General features: G+C 43.6%; 1 protein-coding gene across 1 annotated transcript in view; it reads left to right on the forward strand.

The window, feature by feature from the left end:
• The window catches only part of LOC146809073 (B-cell receptor CD22-like), a 261719-nt gene that overhangs the window by 224800 nt on the left and 9294 nt on the right, over window positions 1-27625 (forward strand). The window contains exons 8-9 of the mRNA XM_085614824.1: window positions 4040-4143; window positions 4732-4813. Of these exons, the coding sequence (XP_085470950.1) occupies window positions 4040-4143; window positions 4732-4813 (186 nt within the window). The remainder of the gene's footprint in view (window positions 1-4039; window positions 4144-4731; window positions 4814-27625) is intronic.

A 27625-nucleotide genomic window follows, 5' to 3' on the forward strand; every position in this document is an offset into this window, starting at 1 on the left:
TTGCACAAAAGGAATGGGAGCACAATAGGTGGGAGAAACTCAGAATCACATTAGCACAAGGAGACTCCCGCTTATTTTGGCGCCATGTAAATTCAGGGATAGAAACATTATCTGACGCAATTGAGCCAAATATTTCACCCATTGTATGGCGAAATCATTTTAAATCTCTATATAGCACACCAAATATACTGGAATCGATCAATTTTAATATTGATGAAATTAAAGGGCACCAATTCACTTTAAAGGAGGTACATGAGGCGATAGATAGACTAGCTCCCGGCAAGGCACCTGGCTTAGATGGCCTACCTGGCGACTTATTTAAACATGAACCAGTCGTCTGGGCTCCATACTTGCTGTGCTTATTCAATTCCATTCTGGGCGGTATGGAGGTTCCAAAAACTTGGTTGGGAGCAGAGATTGTCCCAATATTTAAAAAGGGATCTCCTCTGCTCCCTTCCAATTACAGACCAATAAGTCTAATAGACGTCCCACAAAAGCTGTTTGGTAGACTGTTACTGAACCGTCTCCATATATGGATTGAAGAGAGGGACATACTGAGCCCATATCAGGCCGGGTTTAGAGAGGGTGTCTCCACAATAGACCAGATCTTCAGATTCAATTATTTATATTGGAAAACTGTGACTATGGGCAGAGGCACGCTGTATACAGTCTTTGTCGACTTGCGAGCTGCATTCGACTTGGTGCCGCGCGCCAAACTATGGACAGTACTTAAAGACCTAGACGTTCCGGGTGACATCTTATCTATGCTGATGAGGCTTCACCAGGGCAATTACTCCAAAGTGAGATGTGGAAAGGGAGGTGCTCTGTCAGAGGCCTTTCCCGTTGACACGGGGGTCAGACAGGGTTGTGTGCTCACGCCAACCCTGTTCTGTCTCTTTGTGAACGGTGTCATAGACTTCCTGACAGGGCTAAGTTATATCGATGCCCCGGTGTTGAATGGCAGGAGGGTACCCGCAATTATGTTTGCGGATGATACTCTCCTGCTTTCAAAATCACCGATGGGCCTCCAGAGAATCTTGGATGGATTCATTAATTTTTGCGAGCTTCGTGGTCTGGAAGTGAACGCAACCAAAACCAAGTTCATGACCTTTAACCCACCCCCTTCAACCCGCCCAAATCCCACGATTGGACATGAAAGACTAGACCGGGTTTCCACATTTGAATATCTAGGTGTCACCCTGAATCAATCTTTGACTTGGGACACGCACATTACTAGAGCAAATCTGAAACTTGCTCAACTTGCAGGTGGTATAACTAGGATGATATCTAGGTCCTCCTACAAGCCACTTGGCCCACCTCTTCACATCTATAAAACTCAGGCTAGAGGGGCAGTAACTTATGGGGGTGAGATTTGGGGACATGCAGCATGTCAAAAGTTGCAGATAACCGAGAACAACTTCATTAGACAATTGACCGCACTACCGTCAAGTACCCCGCTCCTCCCTCTGAGACTGGACCTCGGCCTGAGACCAATTATTGAAGAATTGGGACTCAAGCCCCTGATGTATTGGCGCAGAGTGTGGAGCTCTCCAGAGCTATCTAGTTACAGAGCGGAACTAGAAGAAATTTTGCGCCTCCCTAAGGTGCTGCAAATACCCTGGTTCAAATATATTAAGAACACCTTTGAAATGATGGGGAAATCGGAGTTGTGGCTTGACCCGCGGAGTGCCTGCACAGGGATCTCTCGTAGATCACTGGCGGAGGCATACCGCGAGTATAGGTTACAGGCAGCAATCGAATCTCTTTGCCAAGACTCGCTGTCTGGACGCTTCATTGCTGTTAAGGACCATTACCATTTGGAACTGGTCCTTGATGATGTTGGCCCACCACTAACACGAAAATTGTATTTGCAGTGGCGCTATGGAACACTCCCTTTGAGGGCTCACACAGTGCACTGGCTTAAAACGCAGACTACATCTAATTGCCAGGTATGCCCTCTTATGCGAGAAGATGACTTACATATGATCTTTTTTTGTCCTGTATACAATAATCCACGCAAATATTGGCTTGTCCCACTTCTTAGGAACCTAGGCTTCAGGGAATATCGTCCCGCGTTTAGAATTTTAAAATCTGATCTGCCTGCCCCTATTGTATGTGCTGTAGCCAAATTTTTAACTGCAGCATGGTTTATTCGTAATCGCCTTATGTCTAGATAATAATACATTTTTAAATGTTTTAAGATTGTTTCATGAGCTTATCATTGTTCATGTTTTATTGTTAAATTGATATTGTATTTCTTTGCATCTTTTATGGTCCATAGTGACCGAAATAAATATTTGAGCACCTCGTCTCTCGTTCTATGAAGTGTATCTCCCCCCAACCGCGTCTGGCTCCAAATTAGAGTTGCTGGTGTGCGTTTAACCGGCAAGTATATGCATGAGTGAAAAGTCACGTGACCGGAATTCCGGTCACGTGACTTTTCACTCATGCATATATATATAGACGAGGTGCTCAAATTTGGAGCACAGCTGAAATGTGAAAGCGTTTCAACCAGAAAAAATTCATCAACCACCCCGTCCCTCGTCGTTTGTTTGTATGACCTGGAAATATCGTCATACTAGACACTTTGCATATTAAACCGTATTCAGCCGTGAACAAGTCGCATGTAAAAAACTACTAAAGGCGACGAAACACGTGTTGGCTTGGGAACCATTTTGAAGACTGTGAAATACATTCTGAGAAAAGAATATTAAACCGAAGAAACTCGAAAGAAAGAGACGAAGATCTACTTGTGTTATTTGTTTATGTATATTCTAACTGTTTTGACCTTGATTTTACGTGTGCTTGGGTACCCTTATCTTGATTCTATGTGGTCTGACCGCAGTTTTTAGGGAGGCTGGTGGTTCTCCCCTACCCTCTAGCACCGTCACTGATTTATGAAGTTTACATATATCAGGTGTACTCACCATAAGCGCCTATCATCTATTATAAATACCACTGTGCAAAACGTTAACTAATTATTCCTTGATGTATCCAGCAATAGTCAGCCCAAGTCTTTCAGCACAAATTCAAACTTTAGCCGACACATGTTTTGTCTTAATGGTCTTATGCTTAACTTAAGAGAGAGCTACAAAAAAGGTTCTAGTATATTTGTTGTTTTAGCATATTAGTTATCTAATTTGCAACCAGCATCTTCTGGTAGTAAGGTGGCTAAACCTATATAGCACCTCAATTGGATTTAATATTTCACACATTACTTGTTTGAGAATACTATAACAATAGTTCAAGTGTGGTAAATTTCCCCTTGGGGAACTACTACTACCATCTTCTGAAGTGATTGATTACTTTACATAATATGATAAGCTTGATTGATTGCTGGTCTATTGCATTTTTTCTAAAATATGCATGCTGATTCGATGCATTAACTTGTCATAACCTCACGTGGTATGTATTGCTCATCCACACATTCATTTGCTTTTGTTTGCTGTCATGATAATACATAGGTGAATTTTCAGCTTCTTGTGTTGACAAAGCAAACACTTATGCACAAAAAGGCTTAATTGAAGATAGCAGAAAAATACTTACTATGTCAAGTGTATCTCCTATTCAATATTGCCCTATTTATGTCTTTCAAATTCACCATTTACAATGCAAACTTCATCTTCTGAATTTTCTTTTAGGGTATTCTTTGGCAAAGGGACTATACACCAAGCTTCCACATAAGCTAATTCTTTATTATAGGATTGTCTTTATAGGAAAGCTGGGGGAACCATAACCAAAGTCGCCCAAGTATTACCATGCAGGTTCCCTAAAAAAGGGCAGACCTATGGCTTTGGAAGAGCTTGTTCATGGCTATTGTGAACTTAGTGTTCTGTGAAGTGTTTATTTCAACAACAATGCTTTCTTATTTTGTCAGGATAATTAGGCTTTAACTCTTGATTACATTATAAGTTGTGCTCCCATGTATCATAACTATGTTGCTATTCTTGCATTGTTTATACCCAGCATACTCTGCTATTCATTGTATTTGATGGATGATCTCCTCTGAAATACAATGGCTGTTTATTCTGTTTAACAGCATGTTGAAAATCATGAAGAGATACCGATGAAGGAGCAGCTCTATGGAAACATAGATAACTACATCCATGTGAGAGGCCAGGATCAGAGGAGACCCATGCAGGAGTGAGTATGTGTGTATCATATGCACTTGTATCACAGTGTAAGAATGTGTTATCCTTCATGCATTCAGCTACTTCACCAAGGGGAGGCTGTCTTCCTTGAGCATTAGCCTTTGAAAAGATGCCAGTAGAGTAATAAAAAGGTGGTTTAATTGCCAATTTTAAATCGGGCGCAATTGTCTGTAGCCATGAACTCTATCAAAAGACCGAGAGCACAAAATCCTACCTACTGTTGACATGAAATAGTTAAGCTGATGTTTTATTCATTATTAAAATAATCTCAAACTTTTTAAAGTCAGGCTGCAGATTCAATAAAGCCACACTGACAGCACCATGCGTCTCAAACTTAGTTGTCAGATCATTTCCAGTTTGATGGCATCTAAATCACCATGCCTTTCACTTGCCGCGCCTTTCATGTTTATCCAATAGTGTCATATAAGTTATGATGGCCAGAAGGCTTGGATTTGAATGTTGTACATTTCCTCAAATTCCACAGGGTGAACCAGCTCATATGTATGCAAAAATGCAATGGATACTTCATGGCGGAAACAGCTCAGTGCTCAAATGTTTTTTGCATGTTTGTCTATTGTAGGTATCCTGAGCTCACCGACCCTAAAGGCAGCAATATAGAAGAAGGTTACAGTCAGCTTCCAGGAAGAAAGCAGGAAGAGCAGGTGAGGACCATTGCTTAGAGTGTGTGATGAGGGTACATTTCTCTTCAGTGGGGATCTCAGGCAGCAGACATTTGGAACTAACATAGTACCTGAGGTAGAAACAGCTGGAGGCAGCAAATTCACCTATACCTCATATCTTTACACTCAGGAGCACATTCTGTGATCTCCATTAGGATGTAAACATCTTGAATAATAAAAGTTAGGGTTTTCTCCACACATGGCAAGTATGGGAATCGCTTTACTTGGCTGCAAGTTAAGGTTTGTCTCATCGTGATTTGCAGTTTTTGACTCAGCCTGGTAGCAGCCCTTGATCAAGGCTTAGAAATATTCTTGTCCCTAGTCAATACAGAGTATGTTATATTTTGAACTGGAGATTTTAATCTAGTTGCATGCAGAGGACCTAACTCGATACCCTGTGGTCGCCTAAATGTCAGTGAGGAAATTGACCATTTTAGCCATAACGATTATGGAGAAGCACTTAATCAAATGATCGCCAAATATGATTTACAACTCCTCAAGGGGGCCAGCAATCGTGTGTTTATACTCAACATTTATAGGAGGGAATGCACAACCCACTTTTGACCATGTATTGGTATCTGTTTTTGCTGTTGTTTTGTGTGGTAATCTTAACCCCTTCGCCGCGGCAGGAATTCTGCCGCGGCGCTGGGGGGGGGGTTTGGGGGCAGCGCGGTGGCGCTGTGCTCGTGACGGAACCGCTCCGTCACGAGCCACGGTTGAGCTGTGCTCATGACGGAGTGGTTCCGTCACGTCTCCGCCCACTGCGCTAATCGCCCGCACAGGTGGGGAATTAGCACCGCGTGGGCGGAGCGGCGGCCAACGGCTGCAGCATGACGGAACCACTCCGTCATGAGCACAGCGCAACCGTGGCTCATGACGGAGTGGTTCCGTCATGAGCGGGGAAGGGGTTAATGTAGTTTCTTCCCCATTTAGCGATCATAATTTGTTTCAATTATCCTTTTTCTTTTGGGGTAAAAAGACTGATGTTTATGATATAGCACATCATATAAATATAGCGGGGACAAATGGGACTAGAATAAAATGGTCAGGTGTTGACCCATGTTTAATGATGAGGAAAATAGTGGATTCTAACCGAAGGGAAATCGCATACTGTCTACAGGAAGAAATTACATCGGTGTTATTGGCCAAGAATTTCTGCACCATTACACAATCGATGAAGGCAATCCTCACTAAAACCCACAGACCGTCATGTAGTAAAAGGAAGGGGTGGTTTGATGGTGCCTGCACTAAAGCCCTTAGGGATTTGAAGCATGCTCTTTCCAAATCACCAAGAGAATTGTCCACTATTCAAACTCTGAGGACAAATGGGTAAATCATTTTCCCGGATTTTTTAATAGTAATATGGTGCAGAGGATGATACAGGATGGTCTGAAAAGTGAAGGTAGAAACCTCCCAATGAATATTTCCAATGAGGAAGTTATTGAGGCAATCCATGCAAGTGCCGGAGGTCATGCTCCCGGGCCGGATGGCATCCCAGTGGATGTGTTCAAATCAGCACCTACCTTGTGGGGACCAATCCTAACTAGGGTGTTTAATATAGCAGCTTTAGATAGAATCCCAGAGTCAAGGGGAGAATCAACTATCATACCAATATTCAAAAAGGGGGCTAAAGAGGATCCCAAAAACCGATCTCACTCCTTGATACATCTACGAAAGTGATGAGTAGGGTCTTGTTGATAATATTAGAGTAATGGGCCACCGAATACTCAATTTTAACACCGATGCAGTATGGGTTCATAAAGTGAATAGGGACTATCGAGCAATTTACAAATCTAGCGCTGCTTATCGGCAAAAACACCAGGGCAAAGGCAGGTTCCTTATACCTTTGCAGTGCTTTTGACTTGGTGGTCCATAATTTGCTCTGGACAACCCTAATTTTAATGGGAGCACCTAGGGCGATTGTAGGGTTTCTTTCCCGGCTGTGCGAGACGTTATTTAGTCAGGTCCATTTTGGCCCTCAAGGAGAATGTACACCCAAATTTAGACTGGGGCGGGGGATAAGACAAGACTGTGTTCCTGCACCAATTTTATTTTCTCTATGCAATAATGGAATAGATAACCACCTACAGACAATACAGGCAGGCGCCCCTATGGTGGCCGGTCATCCAATACCTGTCTTATTATAAGCGGACAATGCCGTATTGTTAGAAAAAAACGCGATAGGCTTACAGAGACTGAAGTACACATTCTCTACCTTTATGGAACAGAAGAAAATGGTTATAAATAAGTCCAAAACATACTCCATGATCTGTGGGCATAAACCTAAACTGCTCAAAACCTTTTTTATTGAAAAAAGAGCTATCCAGACTGTCACTTCCTTTTGCTATTTAAGTATTCTTCTTATGGATAACAGCTCTTGGTCTCAACATGTTACTAATATTAGAGCCAAAATGAACAGGGCAACCCAGGGAATTTTAAAATTTTCTTCCAAACTAGGGAGCCGGACAATTTATGAGATGGTAGCTTTGTATAAAGCCAAAGGTGCAAGTACAGCCCTTTATGGGGCAGGGCTATAGGGTTACACAAATAATAAGGTCTTGCAAATACAAGAAAACCTCTTCCTGAAACGCTTGCTTTATTTACCACCATCTGTTTCAAACACCATCGCACATTATGAGGTGGCTCTTCATTGAAGACCTACTATTGGTACAACCACTAGTATACTGGGTCTCAGTATGGAAAAGGGAAGAAACTGCTTTTACAAAATAAATTATTTTATATTGTCTTAAATTGCATGCTGCACTTAAAATACCATGGTTGTCATATATTAATTCCTCTCTGGAAAACATGTATAAGGTAACAATATGGTAAGAAATTTCTAAAACACTGATGAACACAAAGAAAGAGATTAAAAACACCTTTCTAGAATTTAGGCTGGACCTGAGATCTAAGGCGGAAAAGGACAAATCGATAGTTGTACAGTATATACCAAATAGCATAGAGGCAAGCACAAAAAATTATCTGTCATACGTGACCTACACCCATCATCTATTTGTGCTAATTAGATTAAGATGTGACATTGCCCATTATCTTGTAGCTTTCCCTACTATGCAGATTCATCCGCCTGAAGATATGCCATTCCCATGTGACAACAGGAGTAAGCAGAGTACAATGTATTTTTTGCTATTTTGTAATATTTATAAGAATTTTACATGTTTTTATCTGAAGCCTCTTTTTCTCACCCATCATATCAGGTCACATAAAGAAGCGTTGAAATTCTTGGTGACATTGGGTGATCCCTTGACTTGTTAGTGTGTTGCCCTGTTTATCCTGAAAGCTATTAAAATGAGAAAAACTATGAGTATCTAGCAGAAAGGAAATGACATGATCCATGGAATTTTAGAATATTAGTATTAGATTTTTTATGGCTTGAATTTTTGGTGATGTACTAATATGAACTTGGATGTATGGTTTTGATTGTACCTATATACAATTTTTTTTTTTTTTTTGCATGATGTACTTTTATGACTATCTTTTGATAGACGAATTAAGATTAAAATAACTAACGACTCAGCCCACTTGCACTTAAAAGGGACACCATAACCGCATCTGCTCCCTGGGACCATAATATAACAGGACAACTGCCAGTACATAGCCGCTAAGTTCAAGTCACTGAAAATATGAGGTTCTTGTAGTGGGCATGCAATGTCAAACAGACGAAGATCAAGAGTAAGTAGACTCTACTGACAAGCAACACATTTGGGACAACCACTTGAAAGCATGGCCTGGGTGTCTTGCTCCACCTTTCAGATAATACAGAATCTCCCACAAATTCCACTTACACATGGTGGCTCATACATGGCAGAGCAGGAGACATAAAACACAACAACACCTAGAAAGGGTTTTACTTTACAAAATGCAATGACTCTATTTATAGGATAAGGCTTGGGGTTTTATTTATGCAAAGCTCTCTAACAGAAAGGATTTCCCAGAGGCCAAATGAACCACATTCAAATGTATATAGAATTATATATTTTCCCACATCGGTTCCGTTTCACCAGGACTCCTCAACGCTCACCATGGGTGCGACTCCCTGCGGCAGAACCACGCCGCTTCAACATTTCACCATATTCCTTTTGCAAAGAAAAACGGGACGCACTCCTGGAGTTATGCACAGCTTTCGTTATTTAATCTTCATAGGTCAAAAAAAGCGTGATGATCTACGCGTTTCGGTATCACAGATACCTTGCTCACGATCAAGTGACCGCTCCCTCCCCAACGTTTTAAAAAAACATTACAGACATGGAATTACGTCATTTCCTGTCAGGTGATGGGAGCAGCGCAATGGACTATGGGTGCTGTAGTTTTTTGTTAAAAATACATGAAAAATATATGTGATTTAATCAAATAATAATGTGATTCATCATAACCATCTTAAAGGAAGCAGGTTCTCATTTAATTTCATCCTATGACGACGACTTTTGATTTTCTTCTTTTTTTTCCTTTTTTTCCTTTTCCTTTTCTTTCCTCTTTTGCCGTAACTTTACGTCTGTTTCCACCCCTCTAGTGGGGTTTTATTTATCTTTAAAGCCTCCATTTTATTAGAGTCTTTACCCCTCCAGTGGGTTTACATGATATTCCTTATGCTTCCCATTAGTTTGTTATCTCTCTTTTGTTTTCTTTTGTGTTCATTTCTTGTACTGAAGACTTTTATAAATTAATATATAACTCTTGTGATTGATTTAGGCCATGTGGAGTTAGAGTTCGGAGCTTTAATATGTATCGGGATTCTTTCTGTCTTAAAAGTTTCTCCCTGTCACCACCACGATCTTTCTTTGGGACTGTCTCAATGCCATAAAACGTTAGACATTTCCAATTGCTCTCATGATGTTGTTCCATATGTTTCGCAATTGCATTTGATCTATCCTTGTGAATAGTTGCTCTTACGTGCTCCATTATTCGATTTTTTGGTTCACAGATAGTCCTTCCTACATACAGTAACGGGCAGGGACATTCTACCACATATACGGTGTATTGTGTCTTACATGTGATTAGTTGACGAATTTCCCACATTTTGTTGTTAGCCATTTTGATTTCCTTTGTTTGTTTGGCAATCTGACACATCTTGCATGCATGACATTTTCGAAATCCTTTCGTTTTAAGCCATGTTTCCTCTTTTTTCTTTGTTTTTAGATGGCTGTGAATTAGATGATCTTTTACATTTTTCGCTCTCCGATAAGTTTTTGTTGGATGTTTTCCTACTATTTTACTCACTGTTTCATCCAAATGTAAAATTTTCCAATTTTTTATTAGAATTTGGGCAATTTCTTTACTTTCTTGTGAGTAGTCCATTTTTAACCTTATCGGTTCTGGGTCACTGCCTTTCTTTTTATTTCGCCGAATTAGACATTCCTCTCTGTTTTTTTCATTTGTTTTTATCCAACATTTTTCAACATTGCCTTTGTTATATTTTCTTTTATTAAATCTTATTATTGTTGCCTCACTGTGTTTCTGCCATTCTGTCTCTTCGCTACAAATTCTTCGAATACGAAGAAATTCACCATTTGGGATGCTGGAGATAAGTGTGCGTTGGTGAATGCTTGTTGCTTCTAAGGTGGCATTTGTTGCAGTACTTTTCCTATGTAATGTGGTTTGGATCTGGTTATCCTTGATGTAAATCTCTGTATCCAAGAAAATGACTCGCTGGTTGCTTATTTCATAGGTGAATTTCAAACCTAACGTGCTGTTATTTATGATTTCAAAATATTCTTGGAATTCCAGAGTTGACCCATCCCAAATGATGAGTAGATCGTCAATAAATCATATCCAACTGATTATTTTATTTGTCATCTGATCATTTCCTGCATTCCATGCCACTTCCTTTTCCCACCATCCCATTGCCAAACAGGCGTAGCTGGGACTAAATGGAAATCCCACGGCAGTCCCATTGTTTTGGCAATACACCTGCTCACCAAATAAAAAAATGTTTTTTGTTAGGCATATTAAGATCATGTCTAGTAGCATTTGATTGTGGTTTTTGTATTGTATATTTCGGTGTTGTAGAAAAAAATTGCATGCCTGTAGGCCCATAGCATTCCCTATATTAGTATATAGGGATAGTGGAGGAGTGTGGCTCAATGGTTAGAGCGGCAGACCCTGAAGCAGAGTTCTGGCCAGGGACCAGGGTTCGATTCCCACCTCGGCGGGGCTCGGGCTCAATTTCCTCGGACCTGTCTATTCTCGCCTCGGTGCCTATTCTAATCACGGGCCCCATGCTGCAACTCTGGGCAATAGCTTGCTTAGCCTCCACACCGGCCCCAACAGCGCTAAGGATGCCTGGCTTCACCCTGGAGGTGCTGACCAGGAGTGGACACTTCACAGGGAAAGCCAGGAGGGGTTCCACAGCGGTATGAGTATCAGCGCCAGGAAACCGCAAAGGCGACACCGCAAGGTGGCTGTCTGGTGACAGTGCGCTCTATAAGTACCTTGACATTTACATTTACATTTTACATCCATTGTGATTAGCTGATAGGTTTCTTGCCAAGGTGTATTTTCAAGTCTTCGTAACAGATCACTAGTATCTTGTATGTAGGAGCTTAATTGTTCAACATATGGTCTTAAAAAATGGTCAATGTAATTTGCCATTGGTTCTAGTACTGATCCCTTTGCCGATAGCATTGGTCTCCCCGGTGTTTTTTTCTGATCTTTATGTAACTTCGGCAGGAAGTAAATTGTAGCCGTCACTGGGTGGGATACCACTAGATATTTATATTCTTCTTCATCAATTAGATCATTTGTTCTCCATTTTTTTAGTTTCTTATCCAATTCTCTTTTTCTTTCTGCTGTTGGGTTCATTTTTTATTTCACATAGTATTTGGTGTCTCTTAGTTGACGATGTGCCTCAGCAATATATGCCCCATTGTCCCAAATCACTATGTTGCCGCCCTTGTCGGCAATTTTTATTTCAATTTGGTCATCTAATGCCAAATGCACCAATGCTTCTCTTTCCCGTTTTATTAAGTTGTCCTCATAATTTGAGCCCTTGATTTTATACAGATCTTGGATTACCGCTTCTTGGAAGAGGTCTACTTTATTTCCCGGTGGTAGTTGGGGGTAGAACTACGATTTGGATTTTTTGCCACTTAAGCCTGCTCCAGATTTTTAGTTAATTGACTTAGTGACATTTCCTCCCCCTCATTCGTGTCCAGATTTAGTAGTGTCAAGAAATTGTCCGAATCTTTTACTGTTAAGTCTGATATTGTATCTTCCAATTTATCTGTTTTCTCTTTTATTTTATGTTCCTCAAAGAATTTTGCTAATTTAATTTTCCGTATGTATAGATATAAATCTATTCTCACTTGAGCCAAATCCATTTTCTTTGTTGGGCAGAAGTTTATGCCTCTCTTTAGTAATGAGGTTTCCATTTCCGTAAAAAAAAAAAGAATTATATATTTATTAATATGCAAGCGATAATAACACACTTGGTAAACGCAAAAGTTAAATGCATGGATAATACTAATGAATAAACAAGCAGCAAATAATATGAGATGAAACTCAAGCAAGTATATTGGACGTCCTGCAAGAGATAAGAAAGATATATACACTAAACACATCAAATGATTACTTTGGATGTGGACTCTGACTCATTCACACATCACAAAGAAAACACCTCAAATGATCAAATCCACTATCCACACATCACAATGGCAATAATCAAAACTCAACACTTCATCTGGTGCAAACACTGCATCTTAGCCCACTCCTGACAGGGGATTTAACAGCCAGGGACAAGAGCCTCAGCAACCAGGGTTCCGCTGTACCAAAGTAGACGCATCCGTCCCCATTCTGATTCCAAAATCCCGGTTTCTAAGTCAACAACCCTCAGCTTTATAATCTCAAAACACACACTAGAAGGTTCAAGAGTCTTCCCCTCTGTGCCAAGGAAACTTACTGGAACTGGCCAGCTTCCAGGCAAGCATTTTATGGCAGGAAGGAGTTCCCTCTACATTCTCACATGTTTCAGCCTTTACCTTTAATGAAGCTAATGAAAGACTTCCGGGGCACATTAAACAATCTCTCACAAAACAATCCTTGAACATGATTAACTCAAACAACTTGCAAACCTGTCTGTGCGCACAGAAAAGCTCAAGCGTGTCAGAATTCAGGATGACATGAGGCCATGTCAAAGCCAATAGTAAGAACTTCATAATTCTTCCCAATGTACAGCATAATGCACGTTTGTGCACCACTGTCTATAGCATCACATACTTCATTTCTCAATGCACAACACAGTGCACATTTGTGCACCACTGCTCATGACACTGCACTTTGAGGCCAAAATTCCACACCTCTCTCTCTCTCTCTCTCTCTCTCTCTCTCTCTCTCTCTCTCATGCTTTCAAATGAACATCCCACACGCTCTGTTCTTGGCAAGGCTGTTCTATTCCGTGACAGCTCCCACTGTAAGACTGCAATATGAGAAACAAGGCATATGCAGGACGTCGTACATTCAGGCCAGGATAAAATAACACATCAAAGTCAATTAAAATTATGGTAGTCAACGGTCACCACAAGGTGTCAGACCACAAGAGTGCCTCTAGCACTACACCGGGACCAACTGTAATAAAATGGAATCCTCACATAGGAAGTTAAGAGGGTAAGCTGGGTTGCTCTGTTGAGGCTGGACTCCCTTCCTTTAAATAATTTGTCCTTATCATTGATAACTCCAACTATGCAATTCTATAAAAGAGAAGAATGGGTGCTTCAAAGCTACCACAGTATGGCATGTCAACCATCAAAGAAAAAATAAAGTTAAAAAAATATTAGATAACTTTCTAATGAGACTTGAAAATCTCAGAGTATTATTTTACCTGGCCACTGAAAAAAGAAAGAGCTATATTACCATATTGCAGTAGAGGCAGGTGGAATTTGAAAGTGATGTGCAAAACCAGTTAACAAACTTTGGCGCGCAGGCAAGTTTAACAAACAAGCTTCATGTTTTCCTGGCGGCTCTGGGGGAGTACTCACCTCCCCCAAAAAGGTTTATAAATTTGTGGATAATGGTCATTTTCCAGTACAATTTCTGTAATAAATTGATCATAAACACAGGAGGGCATGCTCTGAAGCAGCACCCTATACTGCTCCCCCTCATTGGCAGCACATTCTTAGCAGTTGGTTGAGGGTAGCGCAGGTCCTATTTCAAAGGTGGTGGCCAAAAGGTAGATTTCACTAACAAAGAGATGTTTTTTCAGTTCGATCGTTGCCTACAGAAAAACATTTAGACCAATGTGCTTAGTGTGTGTGTAAGGAAAGAGAATGCTTTGCAAAATCACTGTTAGAATTGGAGTTTTTGGTTGGCAGAGGTATGCACCCAGGCCAGGCAGGCACTACCCCTATAGTCAGGATAAGATAGATACACATTAAAAGATAAACTGTGCTCACCCACTAGTAGCTTGGCACAGAGCAGTCAGGCTTATCTCAAGACGCAATGTGTAAAGAATTTGTGTAACACACACACACAGTAGCACGATTAAAACACCTAAAAAATTCTCCACACAGGTTTAGAAAGATAGATACTGATTTTAGGAGTAAAATACAAGCACCCAGTAAGCAGAACAGAAGTTATGAATTTCGAAAGAATACATAAAAATATAGTGGTTAGAGTCAAATAGTACTTAGGGGTTACTTGAGGTCGACCGGGGTAAATCCAAAGTACCGGTGGACCAAAATGGAGCGCATGCCGGCTACAGGACTCATGCAGGTCGATGAGACCTCATCGACAAATCCCTTTATGATGCAGGCGATGCATCGTTGAGCCACGCAGTCCTACAGAATCAGCATTGAAGCACTTTGTGTTGGTTCCTATTGGTACAAAGTTGTTGATGCGTTGGTTTTGTTGGATCAGCAAAAGCTCCATTTCAAGGGCCCAGGAATGGATTAGCACTACTTAACAGAGCAGGACTCACAGATGGCAGATTCCAGGTGGTGTTGTAGGAATGTGGAAACCTTTGAAGTCCCTTTAACCCCTTGTGTGCCCATGACGAGCTGGACTCGTCATGGGCCGCGGTTGCGCTGTGTCCATGACGAGTCCAGCTCGTCATGAACCCCGCCCGCTAATGTAACGGCCGGCACAGGGAGGGGAAAGGGCGTGGCACACAAGGGGTTAAAACTCTACACACATTGATTGTGTGATGGTGCTGTTATCTTTTGTTGCAAACCTCTGACTGACAATTTTAATAGATACGACTGTACATCAAAAACCATTGGTGGTAGTGTGGGAACACACATGTACCACCCATAAAATTCCACTTTTAGCGAAAGTAGTGTACTGAGCTGTTTGGTTTGCATTACTTTTATGACTTCTTTCCAGAGCAAAAAATGCTTTGTGCTGGCAAGTAAATACTTTAACCACACTTTGTGTTGCTTCGCATCACTTCAGAACAGGGGGCAAGCCAGAAAGCCCTTAGAGTCACTCTGAGTTCAAGAGGGATGGGTCCAGTCCTTTTCCACAGCAGGGTAGAGAGAAGGAGGTAACAGGCAACCGGCAGCACATCAGAGTAGAAAAGCAGCTCTTCCAGATCAGCTGTTCCACAGAGTGCCAGTCCTTGTTACATCACAGCAGTCCTTCTTCTTAGCAGAGGTCTTCACAGGTCAAGAAGTGTACTGTCTTGGTAGGGTCAGAGGCCCAGTACTTAAAGCCAAATGTATCTTTGAAGTGGAGGTGACTTCAAAGAGTGGTCTTTGAAGTACACAAGTATCCTTTAAACCCAGTGCTGTCTGCCAGGCAATCAGTGGCACGTAATCAGTCATTCGTGTGGGGTCAGGCTTCTACCTATTGAAGTGCAAGTGTCAGCCCCTTCTTGTCCAGGAAGGGCCATCAGAATGCAGCTGTATGTAGATGGGTACTCAACCACACCTAGACTTCCTGTGTTTGTGGCTGTCTAGAGGGAATGCACAAAATGTAGCTCTCACCCAACCTAAGCGTGTATTGAAGAGCGGTTGCAAGGCACACCGCAGTAAGAGCAGAAAAATGTCCACTTTCTAAAAGTGGCATTTCTAAAAAAGTAATGATATATCCAACTTTACCAGTAAAGGGGACTTATCATTACCATTCAAAAGATATGAAATGTAATGCAACTACTACTTTCTGATCAGGAATTATAGCTTAAAAAGTATTTTAAGGAATTCACAAATTTAAACCATGATAGGAGCATTTCCTCATAGGAGTGAAAAACAAACTTCATTGTTTCTCACTACCAAGACATGCAAAACATAAATGAACATGTCCTACCTTTTACTTACACAACACCCTGCCCTTAGAGCTACCCAGGGCCCAGCTTAGGGGTTACGTATGTGCAATAAAAGTTTTTTATTTATTTATTCATTTGAAAGGTTTTATATAGCTCTGGCTAAACTCGGGGGTATCAGAGCGCTTTACTTGAACAGAGGAAATCAAGAAAAAAAGTTGTCCAGGATAAACCAAAACAAGCAAGTACATCTCATATAAAGTTAAAAGGGGCAAAAATCACTTTAACAATTTTTCTGGGTAACAAAACACGCTGGTACATCTCATGTACAGTGAGGCAGAAATTCCAGGTGGTTGTGGGTAATGAACATATAAATCATATACATGGGTGTAGCAATTAAGGTCAGAGAAGAGAGGATGATATGTAAAGAGGGAGAGTGAAGAGAGGGTCAGGAAAAAACTGAAGATAACCAATGCAGGGGAAATAGAAAGTAAGGTCAAAGGAGAGATTATGGACCCCAATATAGGTTGAGAAGTGAAGTTTTAGGTCTTTTTTAAAGTTTAGGTAGGAGTGGTTACAGCGCAGGTCCTGCGGGAGGGCATTCCAGATGTTTGGGGCGTTCCCGGAGAAGGAGCGATATTCGGTGCATTTCTTTTTTTAAAGCGGGGGAACATGAGGATCGCATTGGTGCTTCTCATCAGTCTGGTACAGCCCGCCTTATTGAGTTTGTTTGTTAGGTACAACTGGGTTTGTTGGTGTAGAACTTTTGTGCGTGATGCATGCAGTCTTATAAAAGCATCTTCCTTCAATGGGTAGCCAATTTAGGGCTTTAAGGGCTGGGGCGATGTGGTCAAATTGTTTACAATCGGTGATCAGTCTGGTCGCCAAGTGGAGCACAGCTCTAAGTGGGGCTAGCTGAACTTTGGGGGTTCCTGTGAGAATAGCATTGTCATAGTTCGATTTCGATAGGACTAGTGATTGGACGACCCATTTGAAGTCATCTAAAGGAATGAAGGGTTTGATTTTCTTAAGGTGTCGGAGAGTGAAAAGTGCTCCTTTTGCCAAGTTTTTATGTGGTCCTTAAGAGTGAAACCTAGGGCTTTCGCCGAGTCAGATAGGGAGAACAAACAATTGAGGGAATTTAGATCTGTGATCCAGCCTTGGATGGGAAGCCGATTGTTTTTTGGTGAGAAGAGAATAATTTCTTTTTTTTTTTAGGGTTCATTTTAAGATGGTTGGAGTAGAACCAGGATTGGATCTTTCTCAGGGTATTGTTTAAATGAAGAATATCCAATTTTGTAGTAGAGTTGGGTGTCGTCAGCATAGAGGTGATAGCTGATTCCAGCTTGTTTCAGAATGAGTGTAAGGGGTTCCATAAAGAGGTTGAAGAGCGAGGGAGAGAATAGAGCCCTGGGGGATGCCCATGGAGACAGGTGTAGCATTAGAGAGGCAGGCATTGATTTTGATTTGTTGTGTTCTGTGTAGGAGGAAAGAAGAGAACCATGTGAGGACCACACCATTAAGGCCAAAGCGAGTTTTAAGCAAATTAAGTAAGGAAGAATGGTTAACTGTATCGAATGCTGCAGAGAGGTTGAGGAGATTGAGGATGTAAGCCTCACCAATATCGAGGGATCTGTGGATGTCATCCACAATGTTCAGCATGGTGGTTCCGGTACTGCAGCCTTTCCTGAAACCGGATTGAAGGGGGTCAAGTAAGTTGAAATTGCCTATGTGTTTGTCCAGTTGAAGCAAAGCACATTTTTCAAGGGCTTTAGCAAGAAGAGGGAGGTTCGAGATAGGGCGGAGATTGTTAGGATCATTGGGGTCAGCTGTGAGTTTTTAAAAATGGGAGTGATTTGTCCAAGTTGGAGGGAGTCAGAGACACGTCCAGTGGCAAGGGAGGTATTAATGTATTTGGTCCAGTAAGATGAAATGATGTGGTTCAGATTGTGAACTAGGGTAGAAGGGAGAGGGCCTTTGGTGTGCGAAGTCGGCTTTAGTTTAGCTATGATATTAAAGACCGCAAGCTCGGTCATAAGACGGAAATTATGCCAGGAGGCATTATTTTTCAGTTGTAAGTTAGGAAGGATGTTAACTGGCTAGGTTGGAATGGGTAGGTGGTTGGTAGTATTAGATGGTAGGGGTGGTGCCAACCAAGGAGATATGTCTATGGCAGAGTCAAAGGCATATTCGGGGTTGTGCGGGTCCTGGATTAGAGGGAAGGATTGGGCAATTTTGGCAATTTTATCTGAGAGGAAGTTGGCAATTTCCTCACATCTCTTGATTGACGCCGCCATCTCTGGAGGGGCAGATGATGTTTGTTTTCTAACAATAATAAAACAGTTCTTTGGGCCTATTTTTGGCATGATTACGTTGAGCTTGAAAGAACAAAGCCTTTTCCTTGAAAATGCGCTTCCTATAATTTGACCTAGGAGATCTGAGGGGGGCAAGGTGGGAGGGTGAAGGGTGTTGTCTCCATGTTCTTTCTGCCAGTCTAAGTTGTCCTCTTTCGTTATTCAGTTCAGGATTGAATCAAGATTTGGATTGGATTTTTCTTTGTTTTTTTAGTTTAAGAGGGGCAACTTGGTCCAGGACGTCACTAACCGTCTGATTGAAATGTTTGGTGAGCTCTGCAGCATTTTGGAAGAGTGGGGTGAGATAAAATGGAGCTTGGAGTTTAGACTCAAGTTCACCAGGGCAGATTTGTTTAAGGTTTCTGGTCCACTTCATGGGTTTGTTATTTGTTATTGGGGGGGGTAGGGCACTGGTTACGATCTTAAACAGAATGAGGTGATGGTCAGACCTGTCAATGGGGATGATGTTGGAAAGGGAGGTCAAGTCAGTGTTGGAGATGATCGCGTCAAGTGCAACCCCTTTGATATGGGTTGGATTGTGGCATAATTGCTTGAGGTCATTCATGTCTAGAAGGTTGATGAGGCGCATTACAGTAGGATCAAATAAATTATTCCAGTGGATGTTAAAGTCTCCTAAAAAGAGATTTTTTGCGTCTGAAAGGGAGGAGTGTGTGAGAAAACTGGATAGTTTGGCGGCGAAGAGGAGCCGTTCACTCGGAGGGTGCTAGATGTTATGTAGTCTAATCGGAGAGGATCCATTGACTCTGAGCTCAACGCCAAGGTATTCAAAAGTTAAGTGATCCCTGTTCTTTAAAAGGGAGAGTTGATGTTCATTTTTATGGATTATGGCTAGTCCACCCCCTTTTCTGTCGGGTCTGTTTTGCCTAATGATGGCGTAGCCGGGAGGGGTGAGTAAGTTAAGAATGGCCGTTGAGTGGTCCTTTAGCCAGGTTTCGGTGAGGAAGGCGATGTCAGGACTGCCGATCTGCAGTTGACAAGCATGCAAGAAAGGTGATTTGGGTTGTCATTGATGGGCTTAAGAGAGTGGATGGTGGTAAGTTGTATTGGAGGTCTAGGTGAGATGGGTGAGACAGGGACTCTGTTAATGCCCAAAATAACTAGGATGTTGGAGTAAGGGAGGGGGTATTAGTTATTGGAGGCTTAGGTAGGTAGGAGTTACATAGGTTAATTAGGTCAGAAGTGGAGAGGTAGCTAACAGTACATAGTGGTCTATGTGTGTGACTGCAGAGGGGTGTAGTCAATCATCGGGTGTGTTGGGAAAAGTTATGGGAGCAAGAGCAAGAGGTATCAGTGTGATTGGGGAAGGTCCCGGTGTTGAGGGAGTTGAAATCCCCTCTAAGTCAAGTTATTTCAATAGTCATAGCTGAGAGTTTGGATTCTATGTTGATAAGAGTCTGTGCTATAAGATTGGGGAAGAGACCAGTTGAAGCGGGCGAAGGGGATGAGGAAGGGTTAGTGTTGACAGGGGAAGGCAATCCTACAAGCGGTGTTCCAGGGGGAGGTGTGTGAGTATGGGAAGTGTTTGAGGGAGATTCTGGGACAATGGAAAGGTCAGGGGGGAGTCGGTCAAAGGAAAGAGGAGAGGTCGAGGTGTAAGTTATAGCAGAGAGTGCGGAGGACGATCCCACAGGGGGTAAGATAATAGGTAGAGTTGACTGTAGAGTCAGGGAAGGTGGTAGGGGCAGGAGGGGAAGGGCTGATGGTCAGAGTAGGAGGGGGAGGAGGAGGATTTAACAAAGAGGAGAGTACCATCAGGGTCCTCAGAGGGGGTAAGACAATAGGTAGATAGTTAAGGGGAGAGACAGGGAAGGTGGTTGGGGCAGGAGGGAAAGGATTTATGGTCTGAGTAGAAGGGGGTGGAGAAGAATTTGACAAAGGGGAGAGTACCGGCAGGGGCACGGGAAAGGTCAGGTGAGTCGGGAAAGGGTTAGGGGGACAGTCGGGGAGGATGGAAGGAGCAGGAGCGTAGTAAACAATGGTACGAGTGGGGGAGAGATCCAGAGTACTTTGGTGAACCGGGGAGGCGAGAGACGACCTATCAGCGTCAGGCAATTGGGTTAATGAAGGGTTAAGAACTAGTTGGGAGAGTTGGTAGGACAAGGAACTGAAATGGTTATTGAAAATGTTAAGGTGGTATTCCAATGCTTGAATAAGAATGTTCACAGTTTTACTATGGAAATGTCAATTTCACAGAGAAAGGGTGGGGATGGTGTTGTTGACATTTTGAATCTGTACGGAATTTTGCTTGATTTTCAGGATTGTTAAGTGGAGAAGGAAAGTGTTTTTCAATTTAGTGGGGCATTTGGAGTAGAAAATAAAGTTTGTTTTAATTGGAGAGGACAGGCTGTGGTAGGTATCAACTATTAATGATCCAGGGTGCCGTATTAATAATTTATGTTTGAAGTTTTTCTTGGCATATTTAGAAAGATTAGACGGGTATAAGTTGTTTCATGAGTTGGGCCCATGTTTGGAGAAAGCAGGATCAGGGGGAGTGCGGGGGAAATTGGGGAGGGAGGCATATGGTCAAAACGCACAAGGGGATAGGGGGTGGGACAGAAAGAAGAGGAAGGATATATAGAGACAGTATAAGGGGAGTGAATTTCCCTGAGTAAATAATTTGAGAGAGAGGAGAGTCTAATGCTGGGAGATAAGAGGGATGAATTGTCCGAACAATAAACAGTTAACAATATCTAAAATAAGAGAACATCAATATTGCGAACGTATCAACAATATCTAAAATAAGATAACCTCAATATTGCGAACCTGAACAACAACATTTGAAGGATGGCGAATAAGGAGGGGGAGTGTACAGGGAGACATAAAGTACGGGAACAGGTCTAATACTCTAGTCAATGCGTAAAAAAGAAAACAATTACATTAAACTAGGAATACAGCAATTAAAAATAGGGCAGCCACAATTAGTTATGACTACGAATTATGAGAAACATCAACACAAGCAAAAGCAAATAATTTTTTAATTTTTTATTATCACCCTCAAAACACAGGCAATGAAGCACCAATCAACTGGAATCGAGAAAACTGGCTAGCCTTAGAATACTAATTGAGGCCACAAGGTGGTGCTCAAGCTTAAAACAAGAGACCGTTTCCTCTGCTGTAATAAACAAAGGTTTAGGAGGAGCAGAGATATGTGAGCCAATTATAGGCAGGGTACATGCCCGGAAAGACAGAGCCAGTTAAAGAAATACATTCCAGTAGTAAGTATTCAGCAAAGAGCGGCCATTTTGCGTGAGAGCAAAAAAGAAAATCACTAAATGGCAGGTGATAGGCAGGCAGTCAAGGATATTCAGGGGAGCAAGAACGAAGATGGACGCCACCCCAGCATCGGCCAGACAAAAGTTTGAGCTAGTCAGGCCTTGTGTATTGAAAAGCCATGGCCTGATAATGGGAGACCTCTGTCACTGTCTTTGGTCAGAAGAACGTCTCACCAGGCTGGGCTAAGCAGCAGAGATAGTTAGATATCTCCGACCATGCTCCAAAAAGGGGGGGTGGGTATCGCCAGCTCCAGATTTGGAGATCAGGGTGTCATTTACCCTATCAACTGAGTGGGCCTAAGGAAACATAATAAAGCTGGCCACAGGATGCCCAATGCGTTGTGCGTCGTGGGAGGACATGGGCCGCCGTGCTTATCGTCGACAGACAGATCAGGGGAGCGGGCTCACAAACAGGGGAGCCAGAGTGTCTCTGGAGACTGTGAGCTGCAGACAACCTCAGCGGCCTACAGTCCTCTTCGAGATTGGATAGATTTGTGGCAGTGGGCTCACAAATAGCAGAGCCGGTGCAGCGCGGGAGGCCGTGGGCTGCAGACCTCCTCAGCAGCCTACAGATCGGGGCAACTGGCAGGGGGCTCACATACAGCAGAGCCCTTCTAGCAGCCACAGAGCCAGGCTAGAGGGGCAACCTCCACCGACAACAGGGCCCGGCTCGAGGTTGTGAGACCAGGCTGTTGGACCGCTTCAAAGTGACGGCTTCGGAATAGGCGAAAGCAGGCACACCGCCCCCGCTCAGTGGGCACGAGTCTTCTTCCTGTTGAAAGCAGCAGAATCCGGCTGGGTCGGTGAGCCAGGCTAGAGGGCCAATCTCTCTTCACAGCAGGGCCCGGTGCCAGGCTGTAAGTCCCGGTTGGGGCCTCCTCACAACAGCAGTTTCGGAATTGATGGGAAAGCAGGGCACATCGCTCACTGGACGAGGCGACGCACACACGTCGGAGGTTAATCCATCCTGTCATGATCATTGTAGTTTAGGCGGTGATGGTCAACGGTCTCAGGGAGATCCATCCTGCCGAGTGAGACTGCTCGATGGACGAACGATTTAAGGCTTGACAAGTGGTTTTAAATGCAAAGTCCAAGTGGCAGAAAACTGCACACACAGGCCTTGTAAAGGCAGGCCTGAGACAGATTTGAAAGACTACTTGTGAGAGTAGCACAATCACTGCTGCAGGCCCACTAGTAACATTTAGAATACAGGCCCTGGGTATATGGTATACCTCTTTACAGGGGACTTATCGGTAAACTAAATATGCCAGTTGTGTATACACCCATGTTACCTTGTTTAGGGGAGAAGCACCTGCAATTTAACACTGGTCAGCACTGGTAAAGTACACAGATTCCTAAGGGCAACACAACGATACAGCAAAAAGAGGAGGTAAGCAGGCAAAAACTTTAGGGCAAGACCATCTTGAGGATGACAGGTCTAACAATCAAACCTTAAGTATTTGGACTGATGCTGCTGTTTTTTGACTCTGGAGTGCACTGGGCCCTGCTGACCAGGCCCCAGTCCATTTGTTCTGACCCCCAATATGTATGTGCAATTGGTCTATAACTGATTGGCATATTTTACTTATCTATACGTCCTTAGTAAATGTTACAAAGTTTACCCAGGGCTAGTACTTTAATGCCACAAGTGGACTGTAGCACTTATTGTGCCACCACCACAGTGACACAGGAAAAACATGGCTCTAGATCTGCCATTGCAACCTAGTTGGGCACATTTCGAACTGCTAATCTATGGAAAGAGATCCCAAGGACTGGACCTGCCCCCACTTGTGGTAACAACTCCAAGGGCTAGTTGGTTAGCCTCCTGTTAAGCTTCATGGACACAAAGGGTAGGTAAGCCCTTCACCTGCAAAGTGCCTAGCTGACCAATTTGCACTAGACCTGTCCTGGACTCCACTGGTGTAGTGGGGAGATCAAGTCCGAGCCACCAAGAGGTGCCTCCCAGGTCCTGGACCCTCAGCTAGTGCTAGAGTGTATTTTCTCACAACAAAACTGCAACTTATGAGCCAAATCAAAAAGCTAACATTATTGAACATAGAGTCGAAGGCTCATAGGATACTTTATATTGTTGGTAGCCTCGAATGATGCTGAGAACTAAAGCTCTTTATCATACCAGTGGACTTTGCCGATCCGTCGACATCAAACCCAACACCAGTTTGTAAGTGCAAAGATAAAATCTCGACTGGGATCAATCTAGCCCCCGCATCCGTCCCCACTATCACTGAGGTCAGCCTGAAACTTTGACTTTGTCCGGGACCTACTTGCTTGAGGCTCACAGACAATGGCTAAGTGTGAAAAGCTGTGATTTACATAATTTTGAAAACTTTTTGTAGTGAAAAGTAGTGATTTATGAATACCTTGCAAAAATTATAAATCTAGTTACCTTCAGCAGATTTATGCTGTTTTGGTGGCTGTTTGAAAATAAAAATATATTCTATTTTTATAAAATGGAATGAGGTTTTATTGTGTTTTGTGTCTTACATATTGACTGTTTTGGTACTGATAAATGATGTATACTTGTTTTCCTTTGAGTCAAGCCTGACTACTCTGTCCCGCAGCTACACAGGAGTGAACTAAGGTTTACGTTTGACTGCCTCAGACTTTCATCCTTCAAGGGCAATTAGAAATAGCAGAAAAATAAAGCAGTATCTAACAATTAGTTTTTATTAGGGCCGACTGCCCCAATGCAAGTGCAAATAGGAATGGTTCAGGAAGATGAGAGCTGAAAAAACAAAACTACCTATTTGTCCTGAGTAGGCACCTGTGCACCTAGCTTGCCACTTGCCTGTAGCTCCAGTTCCTGCTTGTTCAAGACTGATTCAGTGACACCGCAGCCACCTGGGTTTTCCCGCTGGGGTTTTGCTGACTGGGTTTTCCCATACACCGGTCTTCCTGCCAACAGAAGCCCTGCCCACCCCAGGACTTAGTTAATGCAGACCGCAGCACGACCAAGCCACAGGCGTGCCAGAGGCTCACCAAAAGCAAGCCTGCCTGTGCCTGTCCACGCCTGGAAAGTGCCCAGTGCAATGAGTGCCACAATCCCTTGCCCTCCCGACCCCCTGAAAATACACCAAGCTCTACACCCTCAACCCCAGACATCGCACCAAACACAGCCACCGTGCCGACCCAGGCTCACCGGTAGAACCTTTCACCTGCACCCACTGCCACTTCACCTGCCGCTGCACATAAACCAGCCCACTGACCAGCCCCACCCCGAACATACCACAGACACCACCTGAACTAAAAAACCAACTCGGATGCACCCTTCTTAACATGTGCTCACTATGCAAGCATTCTCCTGAATTATGGGACCTCATAGCCACCCTCGTGCCCAACATTGTCTTCCTCAGTAAGAACTTGCTCAAAACCACATCTGCCTCAAACACTGTCACAGCGATCCTCAAGGGATATAAAATCACTCAACAGAACTGCACCAACAAGCCGGGAGGAGGAACAGCCATCAACCACAAAGACACCCAATGGGGTACCATTACCACCGACAACACAACCACCCCCATGGAACATCTCAACTTCAAGCTCCACATGGATGACAAGACAACCATCGGAGGCTCACTCGCATACCAAACCCCAGGCCCACGCTCCAGCTTCTGCAACACCATCGCAGATTTCATTGCACTGTCAGCCTTAGACTCCATCTTCTTTGGTAACCTAACTTTCCACACCCACTACCCAAAAGACAAAATCACTGCACACCTATGCGACAGTATGAGCAACCTCGGATTGACCCAGATCATCCACGACCCTACACACACCACAGGACACATGCTGGACTCCATTTTCACCTCCAGCAACTGCATCAAATACAGCCATGTCACAGAATTCACATGGACTGATCACTCCATCATCCACTTTAGCATCTCCAGCCCCTGCACCACTGACCCCAAGATGAACAACGCCCCCCACCAGAGGTGGAACAAAAGAGACCAGCTGAGTGAACGCTCTCAACCCTCCAACCCTGCTACTGCCACCAACCTTGAACAGGGAGTGAAAAACTTTAACACCTTAATCACCAATTGCGCAGACAGCTTCATCCCAATCAAGAGCAACATCCAGAGAAAATCTTCCAAAGAGGCCAGCTTGTACACCCAAGAACTCAGAACATTGAAACAAGAAAGCAAACAGTTGGAGAAGAGATTGTGCACCATCAAGGACACCACTGACAGGGCAGCCTTCAAGACATCCCCCAACCTCTACCACCACCTGCTGAGGGCAACAAAGAAGACAGCCCTTGCTGCATGCATCAAAACTCAGTGCCAACAACACCAAATAACTTTTCACCATTGTTAAGGAATTCTCCAACCCCACTGTCAGCGAAAACAACATCACACCCTCACAGGAGCTGTGTGAAAACCTTGCCCACTTCTTCCACTTCAAGATCGCATCCATTTACAGAAACTTTGAACCCCAACACACACTTATGGACTCAACAGATAATCCACCACCGTTACAAACACAAACCACACACTGACCACCTGGAACATCCTCTCCACCCAGGACACCACCTTCACCATCAAAATCCATCTACTTGGGGGCTCCCACAGACCAATGCCTGCACCACATCTTCAGACTCGGAAACCAAAAGATCGGCCAGGAGCACACCACCCTACTCACCATTTCTATCACCCCGCAACATTTCACGATGCCTGGATACATGCTGAAGTCAGACCCCTCCTAAAAAAAAAAACACCAACCCGAGCGAACTCTAAATCTACCGGCCAATCTCCCTACTCCTTTTCCCAATGAAAGTATTGTAAAAGGTCGCCAACCAGTGGCGGCTCCTTGAGGGAGTGCTGCAGGCAGTAGGGTGGGGTGGGGGAGGGGTGGGGTGGGGGAGGGGCAGAGTGGGGGTGGCAAACTCAAGCATACAGCCGAACGGAGTTAAGTAAATAAATAAATAAATAAAATGAATTACATTGCGCACGCTGCAGCGCCAAATGGTGATGCAGCGCGCGCAATGTAATTCGTTCTATTTACTTATTTATTACCTTAACTCTGTTCGGCCGTATGCCCGAGTTTACTACCCCCCACCCTGCCCCTTCCCCGCCCCGCCCCACGGCCTCGCAGCACTCCTTTGAGGAGCCGCCACTGTCACCAACAATCAACTAATGACACACCTGGAGCAGAACCAGCTACTCGATGCCTCCCAATTCAGCTACTGCAGCAATCACGGCACCGAAACCAGCCTGATCACAGCCACCGATGACATACAAACCCTCCTTGACTGACGAAAAACAGCAGCTTTTGATCCTCCGGGACTCTCAGCAGCCTTCAACACTGCATCCCACCACATGCTGATCGAAAGACTCCACCACATCTGCATCCAAGGGGATGCGCTCAGATGGATCACCCCCTTCCGCACTGGATGAACTCAGAGGATCCACCTTCTACCCTTCACCTCTGAGCCCAAGGAGATCACCTGCAGTGTCCTCCAGGGCTCACACTCAGCCCTACACTCTTCAACCCATATGTGACCTCGGTGGCCAACCTTGTCCGATCCCATGTTCTCAACATATTTTCCTATGCAGACGACACTCAACTCATCCTCTCATTCAGTGACAACCCTACCACCACTGGAACCAACTTCCACAGATGCATTATAAATGTCACCAACTAGATGAAGAGTAACTTCCTGCAGCTGAACACAGACAAGACAGAAGTACTGATCTTTGCTAACAGCAGCAATAATTGGAACGACTCCTGGTGACAATCAGACCCAGGACCCGCACTCACTCCCTCCAATCATGCCAGAAACCTCGGAATCATCATCGACAACAAGCTCACACTGAAGTCACAGATCAATGCTGTCTCCTCCGCCTGCGTCCTCAATCTGCGCATGCTACGTTAGAAGTGGCTACCCCTACACACGAGACACAATGTGACACAAACCCTCATCACCAGT

The sequence above is a fragment of the Triturus cristatus genome, chromosome 7, assembly GCF_964204655.1.
Source record: "Triturus cristatus chromosome 7, aTriCri1.1, whole genome shotgun sequence".
Classification (NCBI taxonomy): domain Eukaryota; kingdom Metazoa; phylum Chordata; class Amphibia; order Caudata; family Salamandridae; genus Triturus; species Triturus cristatus.